Source organism: Antrostomus carolinensis, unplaced genomic scaffold (genome assembly GCF_000700745.2).
Source record: "Antrostomus carolinensis isolate BGI_N321 unplaced genomic scaffold, ASM70074v2 scaffold52237, whole genome shotgun sequence".
NCBI classification, from domain to species: domain Eukaryota; kingdom Metazoa; phylum Chordata; class Aves; order Caprimulgiformes; family Caprimulgidae; genus Antrostomus; species Antrostomus carolinensis.
Window position 1 is genome coordinate 23014 of NW_010327700.1, and position 22444 is coordinate 45457.

Sequence of the window (22444 nt, forward strand, 5' to 3'; positions counted from 1 at the left end):
TCTTAATGATTAGTTTTGTATTATTTCACTGCCAAATTGGGCTCTGTGGACCATAATGAGTGATTTTATAATTGAATTTACTCTAGAGGGAAAGCCTTACATCAGAGGGCAGACTTACTGTGTGGTGTGAGTACACGTGCTGTTTAACATAGCTTTAAAGCTGGTTTGTGGGTGTGATACAAAGTTTAGAGCAACATCAGTAATCAATAAACAGCTGCTTAACATAAGGATTTTGCTTTCTCTTGAGATAAAAGTTTTGGAATTAAGGGCAGTTAGAGCTTCCTTGTTGGAAAAAAATATTAAGAAATGTGTTGAGTTTTTAATCCCAGAGAGTTTAACTAGTGGTTAAATAAAGTTCTGGCTTGACACTGGCAGCACTGCGCTTGTCTCAGAGGCCTTGTGCAGTAATGGTGACAGTTGACAGCTGTTGTTCCCTTAATAAGATTAAAGTAAAGAAATTAGTTGTGCTGTCTTTAATCTGCCATTTAACACTGCGAACCACCTGGGGACGGCTTCTGTGCTGACACTTCCAATTCTGAATTAAAACAAAATTGTGAAACTGAATCATAGTTCAGAGTGTGCCGTGATTAGAATGTATTTCAACGAACCGTAGTTAGCGAGCTTATGTTATCAATTAAAAGAACCCTCTTTATTGTTGTGACAAATTAATTTGACATCCATTTGCTTACACCACCTTTTCAAGTGCATTATTTGAGTCTCTGAAAATGCAGATACTTTTTCTGACATGAGATTCAATTGCAAAATACGAAAGCATGATGCATTATTATATTGGAATTTGTTCTGTATATAAAGTGGGAAGTTTCCATGCTTTCAAATGTAAAATAAATGATCCTCTTAGGAATTAGGAATACCATATAGCATAAAACATTGCAGTGGATTAACTAAATCACCTCAGAAACTGAAATGCTGTCAAAAGTTTATGTTAACCTACCAAGATAATATTTGACACGTTGGATAAATTATAATGTTTATATTTAAATATAATTAATCTTTATTTAAGAACAGCTGATAAAATGACAGATGCTGATTTAAAGCATCTCCCCAACTGAAAATAGAAACTACCAATATAGTTTCATATATCTCTCTCTCTGTAAACACACCTACACAGGTGATCATTTTTTTTGTGAAAAGTAAAAGTAGGTGCCTAAAGAAAATTTTTTTCAGCATTACTGAGGAAAGTGAAATAAATACCTTTACCTGGTCAGGATAGGAAAAGAGAATCCTCTTGCAAGGCAGGTCTTAATAAATGCACATGAAACATGCTACTTGAATTTTGTATAGGTGTTATCCTTGTGTCCTGGTTTTTTACCCTGTAGGGTAAAAGGTGAAATAGGTGAAAATTAACCTGCCTTTGATCAATAAATTATGATTTAATGCTGTTTTCATATCATACAAACTACAGATTGAAACTGATTTAATTAGGCAGTAGAGTAAAATTAGTTACCAGTACAGTAAAATTAATATGACTGGTAATACGGTGATACTCAGAATATTGAAGGATATGAAGGATATCCTAATAAAGGATAGGTATAAATGTACTTTATGTTTTTACAGATCAAACCAAGCAAGGTAACACTTCTTTTTTAAATTTAAAATTAGTTCTCCAGCTAAAGAAAAGATAATCCAGAAATACAAGTGGAAAAAAAAATTACTTTAAACTTTCTAGCTTCTGAGCATTTCCAGCTTTTCTTGGCTCGAGAAGTACAATGTATGTATGTAAAAAGCTTCCATTTCAACTCTTGGGAGCCACGCTAAATAACCAGATGCCACAGCAATGAATGTGGCAATCAGAAAAGCAGCCTTCATTATTATGGAAATAACTTTGTTGTTTCAAAAAATATTTTAGGAGAAAAAATAAAGCATAAAACTCAACCCTGTAAGTATGTTGAATTAGACTGCAGCTTGTTATGTTAAATACCAGCTTTGATTTCTGTATGATAACTTGTTGTTTGTTACAATCCCACTTTTATATGACCTTTTGACAGTGCTCACAATTTATTTTCTTCTGTGGAGCTCATTTGAACTTAGTCACATATTTTCACATGTTAAAAAAAACCAACAAAGTAAAAGTTCTTTTTCTTTTTGTTTACTTTAGACAAACAACTTGAATTTCCAGCTATATTTATTATTGTATATATTTGATTGGTTTGTTTTGTGTGTCTGTGTGCATATTTCTATAGTAACAATGATGATAGCTTTTGTAGTAAGCAATGTTAAAAAATGAATTTTGTGTTTACTCTGAAATAGTATTCTCCATGGTCAGATCGATCTTCTCTGTGAGTATATTCTATAGGACTGGTCCCAGCTTCCCTGCAAATCCTGTTTTGAGAACATTTGAATTGAAGCAGATGGAAATTACTGTACATGCTGCAAAGAATAATTGGGCATGTTTTGTACATCAGGAGCTTTCTGTGACTGATTGTGTTTATGACTTTCTGTTCTTACCGTTGCAAACCTCTTACCTCTTCCCACTGGCCGTAAGATGTAGGTCGGTTGATGCCATTGTGGTTATACACTAACTCTTAAAGGCTCTGTACAATAGTGGTTCACAGTACATCAGTAGAAGTTTTTGGACAAGAATTTCACCTGCTCAGTTTTACTTGCTCAGTACAAGTTGCTCATCCTCTCCATTCCTTGGATTAGTTCACAAGTGCTATACAGTAGCCTCTCTCTAAAGCTGGTCCCAGTAAACTGTGAATTGCTGCAAATTAACTTCATGCAGGGCTTTTTTCTTGAAGGTTGTGCTCGGAAAGAGATTTTAGACCCAAATTACTTGTGTGATACAACTATAAGCCACAAGAAAATAATATTACATATCCAAATTGTGAAATTGGCTGATAATCTCTGTAAGTTTTGTTATGAGTTTCGAATACAGAAGATTCCAGTGGCCGTGCAGTGCATGGCTTCTGGTAAGTATGGCTTTTTTAAAAAGTTATTAATTATTTAATTGAGTTAATGTAAATTTTAGTTCTGTTTGGAATCCCAGGTTTAAGAAAACAGATGTGAATTGCTGAAAGGTTGTTCTGTGATATGCTTCCATTTATTTGCTTTTAATTCACTGAAGAAAAAAGTAAAATTCCTAATTTTTTTTTCCTTCTGATTTTTTTAGGTCACTCTGCAATACAGTAAATGCTTACAGCCTTGCCTGCAGTAATTGCGCAGAAAACTGCACCTATGTTCTTTTTAGTAATAAGATCATTTTTCTAATGGACCTGTTGATACACCAGTTTATGGTATGTAATATAGCTATTTTAATTTAAAAATTTTTGTATGCTTCACAAGCATATTGGAGTATTTATAGTATAAGAACACTAGGAGATTTATGAGAATAAAGGCTCAAAAGAATAAGATTGTATGTTGTATGTATTTGGTAACTGTATCTACTGTACTTCTATACAGACGGATATACTTGCTTCTGCTAATAAGTTCTGCAAAAGCCTGCATACCAGGAACTCTAGTGAGTGGACAGTGTTCTATTTTCAACGTTTTCTGGGGTTTTCTTCTTTAATTCACCCTGTAGTAATATTTACAGTATAGAATGTTATGAGTTATCTGCGTGTGTTTGGTTCTTAAGTGTTTCAGTATCGGGAATAAAAATCAAGTCACCACGTTGCTGTAGTTTGATTTGCTGAAGTCCTGAACAGCAGGACTCTTTAACTGTGAAAGTTTTAATTTTCCAGTGTTTCATTTAATTTGAGATGTCATTAAATATTTTATTTGAAAACTCATTTTTAATTCATAGTGACCTGCTCATCATAAGATATTTAGTCTTGGTTTTCTACTTATAAATTGTGTGTATGTATTTTCATGAGCGAAGCAGTTTGTTAATTGAAAAGTTATGTACATACTTTAAATAATTTAAATGATGCTGTTAGAATCAACAAGCCATAGGACTGTTGACGAACACTTTAAAAAGATAGACCAGAGGTCCTTGACACAAAGAAAACCCGAATGCAACCTGCGCATTGTCCTCTAAGTAGGTGCCAGCTCATTGTTCTTCACTTAGGGAAAGGTGCGTGTATTGTGCTGGCTCTCTGCAGAGCGAGCCAAGCCAGAGCGCAAGCTCTGGGGGTAATTACACAAGAGATGAAATCCTTCAGCACTTTACAAGTGACAAGATTCATTCTGATGCCAAACACCTTCCCTTTTCTCAGTGTAGCACTGTGCAAACGACCTGCACGCTTTCCCCAAGAAATACAGAGGATATTTCTTAGGAAGTGTTGGCCACCTAGAGATCAGAGATACTACATAAGAAAAATTTACTACACTTAGAGCTGTTTTCAGTCTGTTGCCAAACGCTGCCCTTGAATTGCAGTAAAGCTGTAATTAAAGCTTAATGTTTCCCATGATCCACAGTGGACTTTTCTTTCCTATGCATAAAGTATCTTATGTTCTCTTCAGGCAAAATTGGCCCTAAAACTAGGATATCTTGGTAGTTCCATGAAGTATGTATTTAAGAACAAAAAATTAACTACAGTGCTGCTTTTCTAACCCTGATTTTTCACTCTTGAAAATATAATAAATCAGATCAAGTTGATTTTTTTAAATTTTTTTATTTTTTTTACGAAAAAGAAATGGACAGATGGAGAGCACTTCTTTTAATTGGATCGAGCTCTGAATACCAGAATATTAAAAGGCACCCCTTCAGAAATTCAACTCTCTGCAGTATTTCTAGTTTGGGGAGCTGTATGATGCTGCCTTTGCCTGTGTCCTGCATAGTCCCACTTACTGTTGGAAAATAAACCCCAAGTAACCCCAGAAGTAATAAAAAAGAACATATATTTTTAACAAGTTTTTAACAAGTTCTTAAACAAGTGTGCCAGTATGTGCTCAATACAGAAACAGAAAGAATCCAGTTTTGAGAAACCTTTAAGTCTTTTCTTAAATACAGCAAGTAGGAGCCTTACTTCCAACCAATTTAATGTGTTTTTAGTTTTGTTCTTATTCATCAGAATTGAGTGCCAGCTTCATTTTTGCTAAAACATAGAGTATTCTTTATTTTAAATAATAAAATTTAAAACGGAATAACGGAGTGTATTTATTAGTTTTTTTTGTGACATCCAGCCTGCCCGAGTTAATTAAGTGTCCTGTTTAGGCCTTCCTTTACCTCACACCTACACAGACTCATAGGAAACCTGCTCTACACTTGACTTACCATTTTACCTTTCTTAGCCTCCTTAGCTCAGATAATGCCTAAATCAGTGTCTGCTGAGGTCAGGAGTAGCTTGTCTCCTGATTTCAGTGGGTAATGGATCAAACCTTCCTGCCTACATTCACAGAAGTCTTATGCTCAAGTTGTAACTTTGTTTATCTACAGATTGCTAGCTCTGCTCTTATCCCCTGTACCTAGAAGGTAGTTGCAAAATAAGGAGAACTTGTTTATTTTGAAAGGTTTCACACTGAGAGAAACAAATAATAATGTGGAGTTGTAAGCATGTAAGGAGAGTTGGGGTTTTTTTGTTTGGGATTTTTTTTGTTTTTTCTGGTTAAGTAACAGCTGTCATGTACTTTCCCATGAAGATATCTGAAAAAGCCATATGTATAAACCATACATTTCTGTGCCTGCATTTGTAAATAATTATGTCTGTTGAGTAAGCAGATTGGGGTTTGGGCTTTTTTTTCCCCAGATATCTGTCCTTTTATGATATCACAATAAGAGAAGTATGCCAGTTTGTTTTCTGACTACATGTTCTCAGATAAATCAAAGGGAAGTTTGCAAAAGCCTTTGAGAATAACAATATGGACAAGACTACCTTGTGCAGTAAAAATTGTAAGAAGATTTCGTTCATTCAGACCTTTCCCATCCCAGCATACCTGCTGTTACGAGCAAAGCATAATGCAAATCAATACTCATTAAGAATTAGAAAATTAGACATTTTTGTTGTTATAGTTCTTCATTCACATAAATATGCAAAATTACATGGATTCTTCCTAGCTTCATTTTCAAATTGCGTGCTACATAGGATTGCAGATTATTAGCTTGAGGTTGCCAGTCCCTGTCCAGCAGTGTGGCTTTCCAGAGTTGGTTGCCGTTTGTAAATCTGGTTAAAATTTAGAAAATTTCAAATTGGATCACTGTATGACGTCTTTTTTTAAGGCAATCTTTAAATGCATGATATCTGAAAGTCCTAAATAAAACATCATTGGTGAATATAAAAACATGTGAAATTGACTTTGCAATGTAAGTAGAGCTCAAACAAATGTAGAGTTCCAAAGCAAGTTGCTTGTTACTTTTTTCTTCTCTGAAATACACTGCTTAAATCTGGATTGTTTCGTAGGTGAATGACCTATAAAATTTTATGTACAAAGTACAATCACTTTGATTTGAGTTTAAGTTAATCTGGTTATCTAGTTACACTGAATTAATTTTTCTCCACCATTTTGAATGTGCTGCCATTTAATTTAGGTGCTTCAGAATGGCAGTATACATCCTATCGTAGTTGCTAGTTTCTTAGCTACTTCTGGTTAGTTTTTTAATCTTCTGTACTGCAACAGGCAAGGCAGCTTCATGTTTGTTTGCAGTGAGTATGATGAGAATTGTAAAATCAAAGGCACATCCATGCTTCCTGGCTGTTCTGATCCATTTTGAAATTATATTGTGTCTCCATAGTGTTGTTGTGACACTGACGGTGCTCCTGGTCCCTAGTAACGAGACCATGTAGGCAGTTTCTACCTTCCAGGTCACTAAGAGATCTAAAAAAAACTTCTCTCCATCTGGTTCGGTTCTAACTGATGACCTGAGGACCGGCACCTAGAACTATCAAGGTTGACCTTTAAAGAAATATGTCAGTTAGATGTCAGCTCTGTGGTCTGGGTCATTTCTAATGCGATTCAGTCAGGGTTGGCAATGTAAAAAAGCACCAAAACTTCATGTCTTTTTCTGTATTTTTAATAATGTAACTTTTAAAAGGCCAAAAACTTGTATTTTGTTAATTTGCTTCAGTAGGAAGCCAGTGTGTTAATCCTGTAGAAATTTTGAAAATAGGGCTGGGCTAGGAGATATAATGACATATTAGAGTGTTTAGGGGTAGGGAATTTAAAAGTAGAACCTTCATCTGCACCATCTTAAACCCATAGACTCCTCAGGCCATTTCCATTTCTTTAGTTCGGTAGTTACTACATAGAAAGTGTGACATCCTATATAGACACTATTTTGAAAGTATACGTTTTCCAGGGTGTTTTTGAGGCAAGCCCAATGGCTTACAAGAAATGCAAAATCACTACTGTTAGTGGGAGAAGAATACAAGGTAAGTGACCAAATGAACAGAAACTGGTATGAAGACTTTCCATTTAGGTCTAGAAGCTCTATATTTAAAATTCTTCATTACTGGGCAGGATTATGCTTTTTACAAGGCAAATAAAAACATAAAAGAATTTTCAGTGACAGAGCCTCTACATTGCTAACTGGAAACTGTTTGGAGGGGGGTTTTTTGTTGTTAGCACGGAAAAAAATGTACTTTGATATGCAGAGGTACTTTTGGTGACATGAGTCAGAATGGAGTAACGTTTTCAGCTATTTTAAATGTGTGCCTAAGTGCTTTACTGGATTGGGGCCATATTATTCAGCATCTTGCAGGATTAAGTCCTAGATGCTGGGCAGAGCTGGAGAGCTTATGGCAGCTCTGCACAAGCAAGGGAATCCCTACACAAGGGGAATTCTCTGCTGAAAGGCCTAACAGTTGGATGGAGGCTGTACCAGAGCTGAGAATCTGGTCATCAGAGCATTCTGGTTCAAGAACTGATTGAAAGAAAGTAGGAGGCTTGATTAGGCCCAGCGTAGGCAGTCATTGTAAATGCTAAAATAACATTGAGATGTTGGATGTGTCAGATAATTTGACAATAGTATAACATTTTTCCTAATTGTTCTTTGTGATTTAAAAATGCATTATACCAGTTACTTGACAAGTCAGTTTAAGTCTGCAATTGTACCTGTAGATTTGTGTCATTTAAACTGTTAAACCTATTAAACATCAGAAATAAAAATGCAGAATGTTTTAACATTTACTCATCCAAAGCCCATGTTCAACAAACAGTTTCACTGAATGTCATTAACTCCTCGTGTAATTGACACAAAGAAACCAGAGCTTGAAAGCTTTTATAATTACACTATTAAATCTTAAGATTTCCTACACCTTGCTTGATAGAATAATCAACAAGGGAAGTAATACATCACTTTTGCAAGCACCCCAATTAATTTTGAACATAAATCTCAACACATTTCACACTGTTAATTACCTCTTCAGTAAAAAAGCTGATCTTTCATCACTTATTTGAGTTCATATAAACAGAAAATATTAAAGGTAAGAATTAAGTTCAAATTTACTGATTTTCTGTAAAACAGTATTGCCTTCTCTGTCCTCTTTGGCTTACGCATTATAAAAACCACATTTGTTCTTACTTTGTATTAATACACTCACACACACATTCCCCCAAAAATCAAATGTGAAAAATGAACTCTGGAATAAATGATTGTATTAAGAGTGCCAGATCTATTTATTTTACAGATTAGGAAGAACAGTTTTATATTAAAGCATGAACTTGTGTAGGTAAGGGCTGTAAACTTAGAAAATAGAGTTCTCATGTACATTCATTGAGGAGAGAAAAATAGACATCTGTTCATAGTACTGTTAATTACAGCAAGAGGAAGGCTCTACTGCAAAGTATTATTAAATCTTTTAACAAATAAGTTATATATTATTTTTTTCATCTTTCGTGAAAAGCAGTGAATAGCATTTGTTAGCAAGTTTTAAAATTTGGTGTTCCTAGTATGAAGTTGCCACATTTAAATTGATTTATACATTGCAAAGCTTAATCCATCTGTTTCAGTAGGCAATTAGAATCATTAGGCATGAATTATTTTAGTCAACAGAAGTTACTGGAGCAACATAATATTATTTTTCCTATTGAACGTGAATAAACAGCTAAAGACTTCTCACTTGCTCACTTGGCTTGTCACCAGAAACAGACTATTAGCATGAGTTTTAAGTACCGACACAAGGCACAGAGCTAATGAATAATAAAGAAATGCGCATGTTGTTCTTTGTCACCAAGTGTTACCAAATCCCTCCTGATACCTATATAGGGAGGAACGGTTTTCTGTGACCTTTCTTGCATATACCAAGTGTAAATTATTTTAACCTGGAATGAAAATAAAATGTCAGCCAATATTGGTCACTAATTTCAGTGTTGAAAGCCTCAAACTGTCTCATAAAATTGCCTCTGCAGGGGTCTGTTGGTACTTGGAGTCCAGCAGCTTTAAGCCCAGTGAGTGTACCTAGGAGCCCCATGTCTTCATTGAAGGATCTGCGCTGCCAGTATTCTGCCTGTAAAACTGCAGGACTTCCACACACACTTCACTTACTGTCTGATCATAATAGGGCAGAATTTCAGCTGGTTGAAATACTTTTGGACTGCAGAAATGAAAAAAATAATTAAAAAAATTTAAAAATATACTTTCATTGGTGATTTCCTTCCAGATCTGTATCCTGCATGTAGATTTGTCATCAGATTTACCTGTTGTACAGCTCAACTTCACTGCCTTTTTAGAAGTGGGCTCCAGTTAATGATTTAGAAAAATCTGATTTCATTCCTCTGCTGGAAAAGTGCAGTGGTCATCAGGTGATGTTTTATATTGAGAAGTTCAGGCCTTATTCACGGGACATGGTTTTTCCTGCTGTCCTTGATATTTAAATATGAAGGTATCCATAAAAGTGCTCAGACTTTCTCCTGCCTGATGTGAGATTTGTGGGTGGAAAGCATTTTCCATTGCATCTTTTAGAACTGTATTGTTCATGTCGTCCTTTACGATGTTCCAGTATGTCAGGTTGTGCCTTAGAATTTGTGCAATTTTTCTGTCTCCTCAGGAAGTTCCTTAGCTGTTTTTTGGGTTTGTTTGGCGGTTTTTTTGAGGCAGAGAGGAAGAGGGTTCAGATTTGGTCAGGTTAGGTGTTATTTTGTTTTGTTTTTTAATCTACCTCCCTCCCTCCTTCCCTGGCAGAAATTTCTGCTTCAACTTCCTTTCTTCTTTTTTTTAACGTTGGGACTGTCTTAGGTTTTATAGACTTTGGAAGATTTAGCAGTACTCTGTCTTTTTGAATAAAAGATGGACAAGAGAAATGTGAATCAAAGAAAGATTTGGAGCCTTGCCTTAAGGGTTGTTTTGCCTCTGAGGAGTACTTGGCTCTTTGAAATACTTAGCTACTCTGGTGTAGTTTTAGTAGTAAACTGCTCAGCTGAGAAGTTCTGACAGTAGGAAAAGATAATTCTCTTGCAGGCTTTTTCAGGTGTGAAGGGGAACCACGTAGCTCATCTGTCTCAATTCAGTGAAGGCTGCCCTCTTTTGCTGGCTTGAAACAGCTGTGTATTACTCTCTTTGTGTACCTCAGGACATAATACAATTTGTTCTGAATTCAGTTATGCAGAAGCTCAGCAGCACAACTGAATACCTCCTTGTAGATTGGAAAAAATTTGTATTCCCCAGTGTCCTATGCCATTGTTACCAGATGGCACCTCCTGTGACTTTCCTGTGGGTTGTCTATATCTACTGCTCAGGCACTTCAGGGTGATCTTTCCTAAGGATGAACTAGTACTCTTCCAGATACAATTATTTTTCTTCTTAGTTACAGTTTGAGTTTTATCACAATCAATCTCGCCTTTTTTTGGTAAAAATTCCTGTAATTTTTCTAACATTAAAATTCCACGGAAAATACTTTGGAAGGATGCTTAGTTCAGGATAATTTTTTTGTAATTTTTTGTTTGTTTGGGGTTTTTTTTGCTATGGAGAAAGTCCATCAGGGATTAGATCTCACTTCAAAGATCATTCCTATTGCCTGCAAAGTGTAAAGAGCCACGGTTGTACCTGCTCTGTCACAAGAACTTTTGCCTTTCAAAATACTCACTATTGTAGGGGTGTTTCTTTAGGACTCAAACAATTGAGTTGCCTTCTGATGGTACATTGTGTTTTTTCCAAATTCGGGTAGGGGATTACCATACAGCAGTAAATGCTGTTTTTTCTACAAATAGCTCACTTTCCTTTGTATTGCTGAACCCTTTCTGTATCATAGATATTTTCTATGTCTTCGTGGTAACACAATGTAGTCATTAAAATGAGCCATCTCAGTAGTTTATTTGCAGTCAAGTTCAAAAAATATTTTTTTTTGCTTGCAACTCATCAAAAATCCTGTTTATGCATAAGAACACCACACTCATACTAATTAAATACTCTGCTGCTATAAGGCTTCCTTCAGTTCTCATGCACTAAATACTGTTTTAACTTGATCTATTCTGTTTCAGCCTGTATTATTTGCATAAGGGATATGGACCTTTTCTTGTACCTGAAATGCTTTAGTGTCCATCAGCACTGCTAGAATATTGTTATTTATTACTATTTTTGCTGTGCTCATATCCAACTTTCTGAGTGCTTTGCTATAAACTTTGATTATTTTTACTGAATTATGATTGTTTTTTCGTTTTTTCTCTTGATTTAGGTTAGTGTTCCAGATGACCATAATGCTACTTCAGGCAGAAGTGCAAATAAGCAGGTATTTGAAGGTTTGACAACAGGACTTCTGAGGATAACTGCTGTGATTTTCAGGTGTCTAATCTCCAACTTCCCAGATGGAAACAACCACTCTACTGCATTGAAGATACTACAGGAAGTGAAAAGTAAATCCTCGCAAGTGGAAGCTTTCAATAGCAGAGTCCAAGACCTGATCAGGTTAAAAAGAAAATAATAATGAAACTTCTCTAAGCCTTCTTTACTGCAAAGAAAGAAAGTTGCAATGACTTAAAAGAGGAACAAACTGCTTTAACTCTTGACTTAGTAAGAGCAGTAGAGCAGTTTGTGTGTGTAGTCACTAAGACTATTGAAATGCTATAATCTCAAACAAAAATATTATTTAAAAACCTGCAGACACAGAAACACAGAAAACCAAGAGTTGTAATTTTGAACTTGTTTTCTTGTGTCCTTTCCATTAGTTTCATCGCCTAATTACCTAGGAGTCAGCTTCCATATTTTCATTACTTTCTCCCAGCTATCTGTGCCAGCTGTATATGCCCATTGCCCATGTGGTCCTGCATGATACATGCATTCATATAAGCTTGCTGTAAAATATATACCTTCTGTTATAGAGACTACTCAATAATTCTTATAATCTCATTTCAACTTTTAGAATGTAGCTGTATTTTAATAGCAATTTTATTTTCTAAGTATATTTCTTGAGCATCATTTCAATCAAAATATCTGCATGAGTTTTAACAGTAGAGTAAAAGAGAATGCATTGTTTTGCTTATTTTTACTTGAAACATTTTAATTCTTTGGTAAAAACACTTGAACATGATTATTACACTGATACTTATACTGATGGCTACAAAAAAAGAGCTGGAGGAGGAAAGCAAAACAAATAGTTGTCATAGATACCAGTGACCTCTAAAACTTCATTGTTCTTATGTAACCCACCTTCTCCCCAAACAGGTTTTGGAAGAGTGTGAAATTTCAGGATGTTGTATTCTCTCCATTTATGAATGGGAGGGTGGGAGGTCTGCTTATTGATATTTGTCCTGAACAGACACCTGACACTGACTGAGCCAAGCATAGGCCTACCCTTAAGATAAGAAGATACATGAGAGTCCAGCTAGGTCCTTCACCTGAGGCACTTTAAGGGATCTGGTTATACATGGAGAATGAAAGGCATGATGACAAGGTAATAGCGCAATTAGGAAAAAAAAGAGAGAGGGCATTTTAAACTAGTCAAAACCAGACAAATTCTATTATTAATGGGAATCTTTCACCTCCAGGTCACTGTATCATATGTCCTTGGGGATTTGATTAAATGAGAGTTTTAGGAAGATGGGGAAAGAAAGAGGAAAGTTGGAATTTATTTTTTTCTTCTATTTGGTGTAACTAGACCTGATGCATAAACAGCAGTTCTCTACACACTGTCTGGGTATCAAAAGGGTAGCCAGATTATTTGAACTATGCTACCATGGGTAAAAAGACTGGGAGATGGAGGCAGTAGATTAGAGAGCTTTGACATTCCACTTGTCCTTATGCCCAGTTCTTCAAGGAAGGGAGTGCTTCATTTGTCTTCTTATTGTCTCCAGATGCCATTGAAGAAGAGTCCCAGTAGGCTGAAAACTCTCATCCATTTCTCCTCTGCCAAAAGAGCAGCTGCTTTATATCCAGGTGTGAGCGTAAAGGAAGGGGGAACAATGAACACACTTTGCAGGTGTCAGTCGAACTGTGAAGTTGTTCCTAGGGAAAAAGGAAGAGAATATTGATGAGGAGGGTTGTGCCTTTCTGTGAGTAATCATCTATCAGTATTAGCTGCATTTTAGTTAGTTCTTTCTCTCCCCTCCTATTTCACAGAGAGATTTATAGCCCACACCGTTTCTCTGTGACTATGGTGTGTCTAACACCCAGCTCTGTTCCTGGAATTATTCTGCTAGTATGGGAGAGCTTGCTTATCACCTGTATGATCAGGTGGATTGCTTAGATTAAAATCTGCAAGAAACCTAATGCTGGTAACCTTTCACATTGCTAAATAGAACAGACAAATCAGACTTACCTGAGCAATGAGTGTGCAATTAATAGCCTTCATGTGTCTTTAAGTGTTTTTAACTGCTGTACTTGAGCAGCTTTAAAAATCTCATACGGCAGTCAGATTTCTTGCTTTACATTCAGTGCATTTTTATTCTTTGTTACTTTCATTCCTCCCAAAAGCTTTGTGTGAGCAGGGTGAGCTTTGGCAGAAAGTCTAGCTTCTAACCCTGAAGAGAGATTAGTCTTTGAGCAACAATGCTGTCTGAAAAGTTGAGAGGTTTGTTTCCCTAATCTTCAAAGTCCCTGTTTTTTCAAAATCAGGCTGTGAGATATGTGAGGGAATAGTTATTTTTAATAAATATTTGTACAGCTCCTGGGACAAGCATCATCTAATCAGTGTTATTTATTTACTAGAATTATTATTATTATTTAATAATGTTCCATGCTTTGTAAAGTCAGGGTGGTCTTGACATCATGGAACCATATACCCAGTGGTGTTCCCATCTCAAGGAGCCTATGCTCTTATAGGCAATCTCCAACAAGTGGACTTGACAAGCAAGTAGAACAGCTGGTAGGATGGAGTAATATTAATAACAGGATAGTTTAGTATAGACAATCATGTGAAAACGGTGCATCAGTTGATGGTGTCTGAAAGCAATGGGTTCACCAGGTCTTTTAAGTCAGGTGGAGGCACAGGATATAACAGCAGTTCTGATTTTGACATGAAGTTTTTCCCACTCTATAAGAGTGGAGGAAAGTACAAAGAAAATTAGAGGGCAAAGGGTACAAGGAGGTGATTGCAGCAGGGTATTTGTCTCCACAAAGGAAGTTGATGTCACATAAGTCAGCAGAATGAACAGTTGAGACCAAGTAAATTCTGAGAAGCTGAATGTTTGTGGTAGAAAAAGGAAAGTACGTAAATTCAGGTTATATTAGCAAAGTGACATGGAAAAAAAAATATCTATGTGCACAATTTAAGTGGAGTTGATAATGGTCAAAGTATGATAGGACCTGGTGTGGACAGAGATATCTTGGTACAAGGACAAACGGCAATTTTCTTGGTGTAGATTTCCAAGCTATTAGAAATTCAAAGAAGAAACTTCAGCAGTAGTGATCTGATGATCAGCAGTGATGATCTGATCTACTATGATAATTAAAAAAAATGTCACTAGCGTGGTTTTCTTTGTGTTGAGTTTTGGTTGAGCTCCTGAGGAGGCTTTCTGATCCTGATCCTTCTATACTGATGGTAGAAGGTTGTTACCTGCATGTTCTATTAGCCTCTGAACTATTGCATATATTAAAAAGGAAAAAAAAATCCCACAACTAGGCAGTAGTTGTTATGATATATGTATTGCAATAAAATGTTATCTGGGTAACATCATTGTCTTCTTGAATTAGTGTGTTCTACAAAGTTTATCTCTTCACGCTAAAAAGAAATTGTGCTGTTGCAGAGCTATCAAGATTATTATAAATCATTTAACTATGGCAAAATTCCATTGTCCTTCTAGGAGCATGGTAAAATAAACATTTACACTCATCTTTCTTGTACAGTATAATACAAATTATGCTCCAACAGACAGATCTCTTAACAAAAACTACTGATAGTTACAGGGAGACAGATCTGAAGTTAGTGTAATTTGAATTGTTTTATTGAACCCTTTCAGAAAGAGTATTTGAGTACTCACCACCTGCATTTTGTATGGTTTGACAGTAGAGAAGCAGAAATTACTTCCTCTGCAAAGTTACCAAAACTTGGCTTGGGACTATTTTTTTTAATACAATTTTCTCTCTCTTTCTAGTTATGTGGTGAACATAGGGTTGATAGACAAACTGTGTTGCTGTTTCCTCTCCGTTCAAGGCCCTGTTGATGAAAATCCCAAAATTGCAACTTTTCTACAAAATGCCACAGCAGTGTTGCATGGAATGTGTCAGCTGTGTTTTGCTGTCAATGGAAGGTAAGTGCACTTGGTCTGTCATCTCATAAATATGTTCTTCAGGCAGCAGCCATTGTAACCTTGTGCCAACACCGCGTTCATGGAAGCGAGCGTTCTGACGAGACTGTTCTACAGAACTGGTCTTAGTCACACAGTATTAAGCGGTAAAGAAACAGTGCAGGAAATTCACTCTGCTCACCCTTTCACCATTGAACTGTAATTAGTTACCTGCACTGAGTCTTGATTCTTATAAGTCATTTTTCAGAATTGCAAACTTCATCTCCTTTACGTATCATTACAGAGAGGATTTTATCACTACTAATTTTAAGTATCTAAGGACTTCAAGAGGTATTTTATTATCAGCTAAAATCAACTCTTAATTGATTTGTCTCTAGAGCAACCTAATTCTTTAAAATACCACTGTCAGTAAGGGAATTGTATTTTCCGTAAAGAAAAATATTACTAGATTTGTCAGGGAGTTTTCCAATGCAGAATGTTCATTATCATAACCTAACTAGGCTTGTGGGGAGTGAGCATGAGGTATGTGTCTGCCAGCAAATCTGGATTTCTACTATCTACAGCATAGGACAACCTGACAGTGTGAGAATCAGAATTTCAGAGCTTCGGGTGCACATGCTAGAACCTACCACTGTTAGACTGTTACACATTTCCAGAAAAGACAAGGCTGACAGAACTTTACAATGAATTCCTGAGGGGAAAAATGATGCTAGGGTTGAAAAACTGGAGTAATAAAACATATAAAATAAGAAACAAAGCTGAAGGTAGGAGCTGTTGCTGGTAACTCAGGGACACAGGCACATGGAAGAAGAACTGCAAGTAATATGAGCCCAAAGGGACCATCCCAACTTACTGAAATTTCCTTTTCTGAAAGCCGCCAACTTGGCATTTTACATTCCAGGACAGTGCTGCCAAAAGTCAAATACATACTAAAAAAAAAAAAAATTAAAAAATCACCCTTCTCTTAGTGGAATAATAGTTCTAGCTACAAGAGTGAGTAATTTAATATTTTAAATTTCTGAAGCAGACGCATGCTTCACCCAAATAATGGAGATCTTTGCAGCCCTAAATAATACAGCACTCTGCAGGTACTTCTTCCAAGAATTATCTGTGCTTGTAGCAGAATAATAATTTTGGAGGGTTGAGCGTTTCTCTTCACAGTTACACCGAAAAGTATCTGAATCTTACTACCTGCATATAACAACAATGCTTTGGATTTTATCCAGAGGTGTTGATTGTTCTTAATTACCAGGTTGGATTGTTCACTTGGGCATGAAAAGAAATGAGGGGAATGAACTTGGAGATTTCAAAACTGTTGTCTTTCACTTACAGATCAAAAGCTTTGGTGTAACTGATTAAAGAGGCAGTTTAAATTAAATGTCTTTCATCACTTGAGCCCACTCTCATTTAAGAAGTGAATGCAGAGTGTAATTCTGTCATGTTACAGAAATCCTTAGTATTCAAGGTGATTTAAATAGGAAAAGGTACTGCCAAACACAGATCAAGGTGGCAGAAACTGAGCTTGAATTTATTGAATTCTTAAAGATGTCACAATACAGTAATACATGTTATGTGATACATGATTTGCAGCACAAAAAGTGGCCTCTCTCTGTGAGAAATACAGATGCCTCTTTGATTTGTGGTGAATAGTAGTAGGAGGCAGTGCAGCCTGTTCAGTCAGAATCCAGCATTTCTCATTCTCCCAACTTAGTTGATACGTGCTTGAGCACCAAACAAACATGCTGTATTATACTCCTCTGTACATCAAAGTAAGTAACCACTCTGATCATAATACTTTTAAAATTGTTACTGGGCGGAAAAAAGTCTAGTAAGTCATACCAGTGCTCTGACACTGCAACATAAAAAGAAGTTTTGCCAAAATAATATCAGGCTTTCACCATTATTGCAATAGCAATTTAGAATTGTTCTTTTGATATATCCTCCTATATAGAATGTTTCCAGGTTGGGAACTTCTTTATGCTCCTCAATAATGATCATGGGGGACACAAAATTAATGCTTTTTTTCTGATAGAACTACTTCAGGCTGTTATTTTTCGTATAAAAAGCTGCCATTCCATATTAAATGCATTAGAGTATTTTTATACAGTGCTCTTTGTGCTGTGCCCCAATCTTAGCGTGCTGTGCCACTGAGTGGCATAGTGAGCAGCTGATAGGACAGTAGATGCTGGGCAGCCAACGTACCAGGACCACCTCTGGGCTTTCAAACCATCCACAGGACCTGCAACTATGAAATCTTTTCTGAGGTAGAAATGGCCAAGCACTGCGAGATCCTCCTCCTTTGCTTTCAAACACCACCAGGCTGTTACAAACTTTACTGCAACTGTAATCTGTGATATCCCCAGAGAGCCAGAAGTTAAAACACTCTAACTCAAGTTTTAAACAATTAAGAGATCCTGTCCTGTGGGTACAAAGCATGATAGCATGCTCCGTTTCTGGAGCTCTGATGTAGGAAGAGCTGTCATTCCAGACTTTCCTGTCCTCCTCGCAAGAACACTTCATAAGATTCCTAAATTCAGTTGAATGTTTCTAAGCCAAGCTCTGAATTGATACCCAATGTTTATTTGGACAGTTATTTCATAGAAAACAATTTTATAGGCAGGGAAGACGTCTCAGTCAAGTACCTACCTTCACGTACCTCTACATCAGGCAGGATATCATGACAATAACTAGAAAATAGCCTCAAATTGTATCATGTAAGTATGTCAGCATTAAGTATTAAATGAGGTGTATGGTTGATATAACGTAGCTGATAAAATTTTAAGACATAAATTAAGATACCTTTTTTTATTCCCATGGTACATATAGGGGAAAAAAAGTCCAAAATCATGGAGTTAGCAAGACTTTCCTTTATTGTATCTAATGTAGAAACATAAATTGAAGTATTCTCAATTTTAACATCATAAAAAGTTATTGAAATGAAGGAATCCATTCTGAACATATGTTACAAACATATAATAAGAGAGGGATTTTCTTTTCATTAATGGTCAAGGTCTTTAAAAAGATTTAACTTTTATATTGATCTTAGTTCTCAAATGATAATTTTTGGTACTGGCTAGTAAATGCTAGATTGATTCTTTTAATTGAAGTTTTGCTGTGGATGTGATAGTACATTTTACAAACACTGTGTGATACGTATAAAAGATCATTTATTGAAAACATTAATAACTTGTAACACCAAGTGAACATTGTTTTCATAACTTTTATACCCTCATTTGTTATACAGTGAGAATCAGTGAGGGTGACTTGAGACCTCCAACTAGGAGTCCCATTTTTCTTTTGCTGTGGTGCATCCCTTGATAGCAATGGAGGTGAGAGCTCATTTCTCAGGAATGAGTTAAATAAAAAGTGTACAAGAGCTGAAAATAAGGTATTCTCCCTTATTATATGTACTGAGAATTCAGAAAATGCAGCACATCTGAATATTGAGCTGTCTCTGTTTGTTGAGCAAATTATGAACCTGAAATTTTATATGTAAGCTTGAAAATTGTGGCATGATAATGCTTCACTGTTTTTTGCTCACCATTAAGGTGAGCCAGAACAGTAACAGTAGCCAGAATTGCAAACAGAGGCATTTTTATTAACCTGAAATAAAGCAAAATATTAAATAGACTTTATACAGAACAGCAGTGGTTTATATAGCCATATAAATCTGTCTTGCAACTTGTATCCAATTCAGATGTCCAGTAGCAATGTTCAGGACGACAGCCTTGTTTTCCAGCGTTTATTATTGTAACTAGGAGAGATATAAGGCCTATTTTGGGCCCTTGAGTCCTGAATACACATATGGAACATGCTTGGCATGTAAACACAAGACAGAAAACAATGAGCAGGCATGGAATGCAAGGAGCATTAATAAAAATACGGCAATGCTGCCCCAGCTCACCCTTGCCTAGCCTAAAAGTAGGAGTGAACACAAAGTGAGAAAATATATGGCAAGTCTTTCACCAGCATAGCAAGGATATTGTTTACGTTCCTGTCTTTTCCTTTACTGCCCAGTGTTCATCAAATCTCTATCCCCTTTTTCCTTGTGTGCCTCTGGAACTAAGATTTCTGTCCAAGAAGTTTAGTCATTACTCTATGGAGGACTATTGTTAATGCCTTCAATTTTGCCTGTTAATACGAATTAAGAAAGTCATATTAACCACAGAGTTAATGCAGCTATCAGGAGGAAACTATCAGCAGTATTGCAGTCTAAGAGTTAATCACTAAGGAAGAATGTTCTCCCTAAAAGTAGTACTGTAGGATGGCTAGCAATAACAGACACAAGGAGGAAAGTTGAGTTGTGCATAAGGAGAATATTGCAAGTAACAATCTCTCAAATCATGCAGTTTTGCTGTTTTCTTGATGTAAGAAATGTCTGGAAGCTCCTCATTAATCTAGGAAAATAGAATGTCATAGCAGTACAGTAGCTAAATTGTTACTGTTATATGTTATCTCAGAACAGGAGTGGAATACATATAAATCTGTGTCAACAGCTAATGAACTTGTGGATTACAGGCTGCAGTGGCAGAAAGCTGTAGATAAATAGGGCTTGATCCAGGAAAACAGTGACTGTCATGTCACAGATACGCGAGGAAGTAGCCTGGTCTGTTTTCAGTTTTATTACAGTAATTAAGATAATGTCTGTTTTGGCTGCTGGATGGTGAATCAGACATAAGTCTGCCTGAATGCTGGTTGTGCTTCTCGCCACTTCCCAACAGACTGCAGATCCAGCAAGTACTGTAAACTAACGAAAACTTGGTCTTGAAATTAATCAGAGGTTTCAAATCATCACTTTGACACAGTACTATGATTCCTAGCTTGACAGTGTAAATTATAACAAGGCCTGACAGGTGCTAAATATTTCTTGTTATTTCTTTTATTATTATTTTGCGTCTTTATTTTGACATCTCTTTCTAAATAAATTGATTTAGAAGGAAAAAGTACAGATGATAGTTTTAAAATCATCATAATAAAAAAACCCCTATATTGTATTCTAAGCCTTTAAAAACATGGAACCAAATGGAAACAGGAGTTTTCAAATCAGGAGTATATATTTCAAATATACAAACATTACTATGTATACCCTTAGAGAGGCTTGTCTGCTTGTTAGCTCAGTCTCAGTTTTTAAAACAATATATTTTCAAATATAAACAGTTTGCTCATATTGAAGCTTGGAGAAATTGTAGTTTTGTACTTGTTCTGCAGAGTATGCTGTTTCTCATCAAGCTGTATTGAATTCCTGTTTTTAATAAATAGTGGTGTATTTTAAGCAATGAAGTACCACTGTATAGTATCTTTCTTTTCAGGGATGGATATAGCCGCATTTTAAAATTCTTAAACTGTTTTTGTAAGTCTCAAACCCTGTACCAGTTCCCGAGACTCCTTGATGGCAGAAGCTGAAAATCATAATGGCAGCCCATTATGCAAATTCCCTGCATTTCATTAAACTTTTATTTTTAAGATCCTGCAGGTTTTTTGACCTTAGTATAAACATTTGGCTGATTTTCTGTATGAAATACAGAAACTTGGTAAAGTTTGGAAGCTTATCTGTTTTCCCAGCTATAGAAGCCAATGTAAAAAATCCTGTAAGTCTTGCTTCCCTCGGTGGGTAATTGAAGGGGTTTTGTCCATACTGACTGTTTTACTTTGGCAGCTGTTACAGACAGAGAGTAAACTGCTTTAAATAGGAGAATTAAAAGGAAGCACATCCATAGGAATTTACTCTCTTAACATGAGTTATGTAAAAGCTAGGTTTCTTGTACGATGTAGTCATCTTCTGATTTGATGGGTTTTATGGGTTTTCACTTCAGTCTGTGTCCTGACAGTTAGCACTGAAATTTCCCTGAGCTTACCTTTGAGGTAGATGAAAAATCTGCCAAATGTATGAAATCCATAGTTGTACGGACTTGACCAAAATCACTCAAAGCAGCATACGCAAAGGTTCATGCTTTATTTTCCAGTATCTCATATATATATATATATATTATTTTTTTTTCTACTTTAAAGCTCACAACCAGTATGAATAACGTCTTTTACCTTTTTCTTGTAAACATTTAGGCTTAAAGTGATTATAACTGACAGTTAAAACCAACAGGAGCCAGTGGCCTGCTCATATACACATTAACTGTAATACAGGCAGCATCAAAAATAAACGTTTCTAACAGTTCCTTCAATCCACCAAACCTAGCAGACAGATTTTTGGGGGTTTGTTGGTTTTTAAATTTTTTTTAAAACAGCTTTTTCCTGTGGTATAACTTTAAAAGTCCTTGTCTTTTCTGTGGAAAAAAATAAAGCTTGCATTTTGCATTATTTTACAGCTGACTTTTTAATGTATATTTTGATTCATTCACTGCTCCAGAGCAGCACAAAATGGTAAAAGGATTTTATCCAGCAATGTAAGCTTTTTCATATGGAATTGTTTAAAAATAATGATGGAGTGAGAGTTGAAGGCAAGCTAACTTTAACCTTTGGTAAAATAGGTCAGTCTTCTCATTGCATATAGTCACCAAAGATTCTGTGAGGTATCATATACAGTAATTAATTTGGGGTTATCATTTGACCATGAGTGTTTTGGTTTTGTTTTTTTTTTTTCTGGTTTGTACTGTTGAAAAATCTAAGATTGAAATTAAGAAATAGTAGTTGGCAAAAGGAGCTGTGCCCTCGTGATACTGTGGAGACAAACATTCTAGTTACTTGAGTGAAGTTAAGTGACGGTTAGCACACTTTGGCTACTGCTTGCTGCAAAATAAATAATTTGCCATCGGAAGCTATTTTAAAGTGAGGACTAAGGAGTCCACAGGTACAAAAACTGAGGTTGGAGAAATGCACAGAGATGATCCCAGAGCTGCGGGCTCACCCTCCTTTTGCAGCTATCTAGGTTCATTACTTGCTTGCAGCCAGGTTCACCTGCCAACTTTACTTGAAAGTA

General features: G+C 36.0%; 1 protein-coding gene across 1 annotated transcript in view; it reads left to right on the plus strand.

Moving 5' to 3' along the window:
* The window catches only part of SCAPER (S-phase cyclin A associated protein in the ER), a gene marked incomplete at its 5' end in the record, with an annotated part of 71607 nt that overhangs the window by 21592 nt on the left and 27571 nt on the right, over window positions 1–22444 (plus strand). The window contains 3 exons of the mRNA XM_010171958.1: window positions 3131–3254; window positions 11508–11737; window positions 15361–15516. Coding sequence (XP_010170260.1) covers window positions 3131–3254; window positions 11508–11737; window positions 15361–15516 — 510 coding nt within the window. The remainder of the gene's footprint in view (window positions 1–3130; window positions 3255–11507; window positions 11738–15360; window positions 15517–22444) is intronic.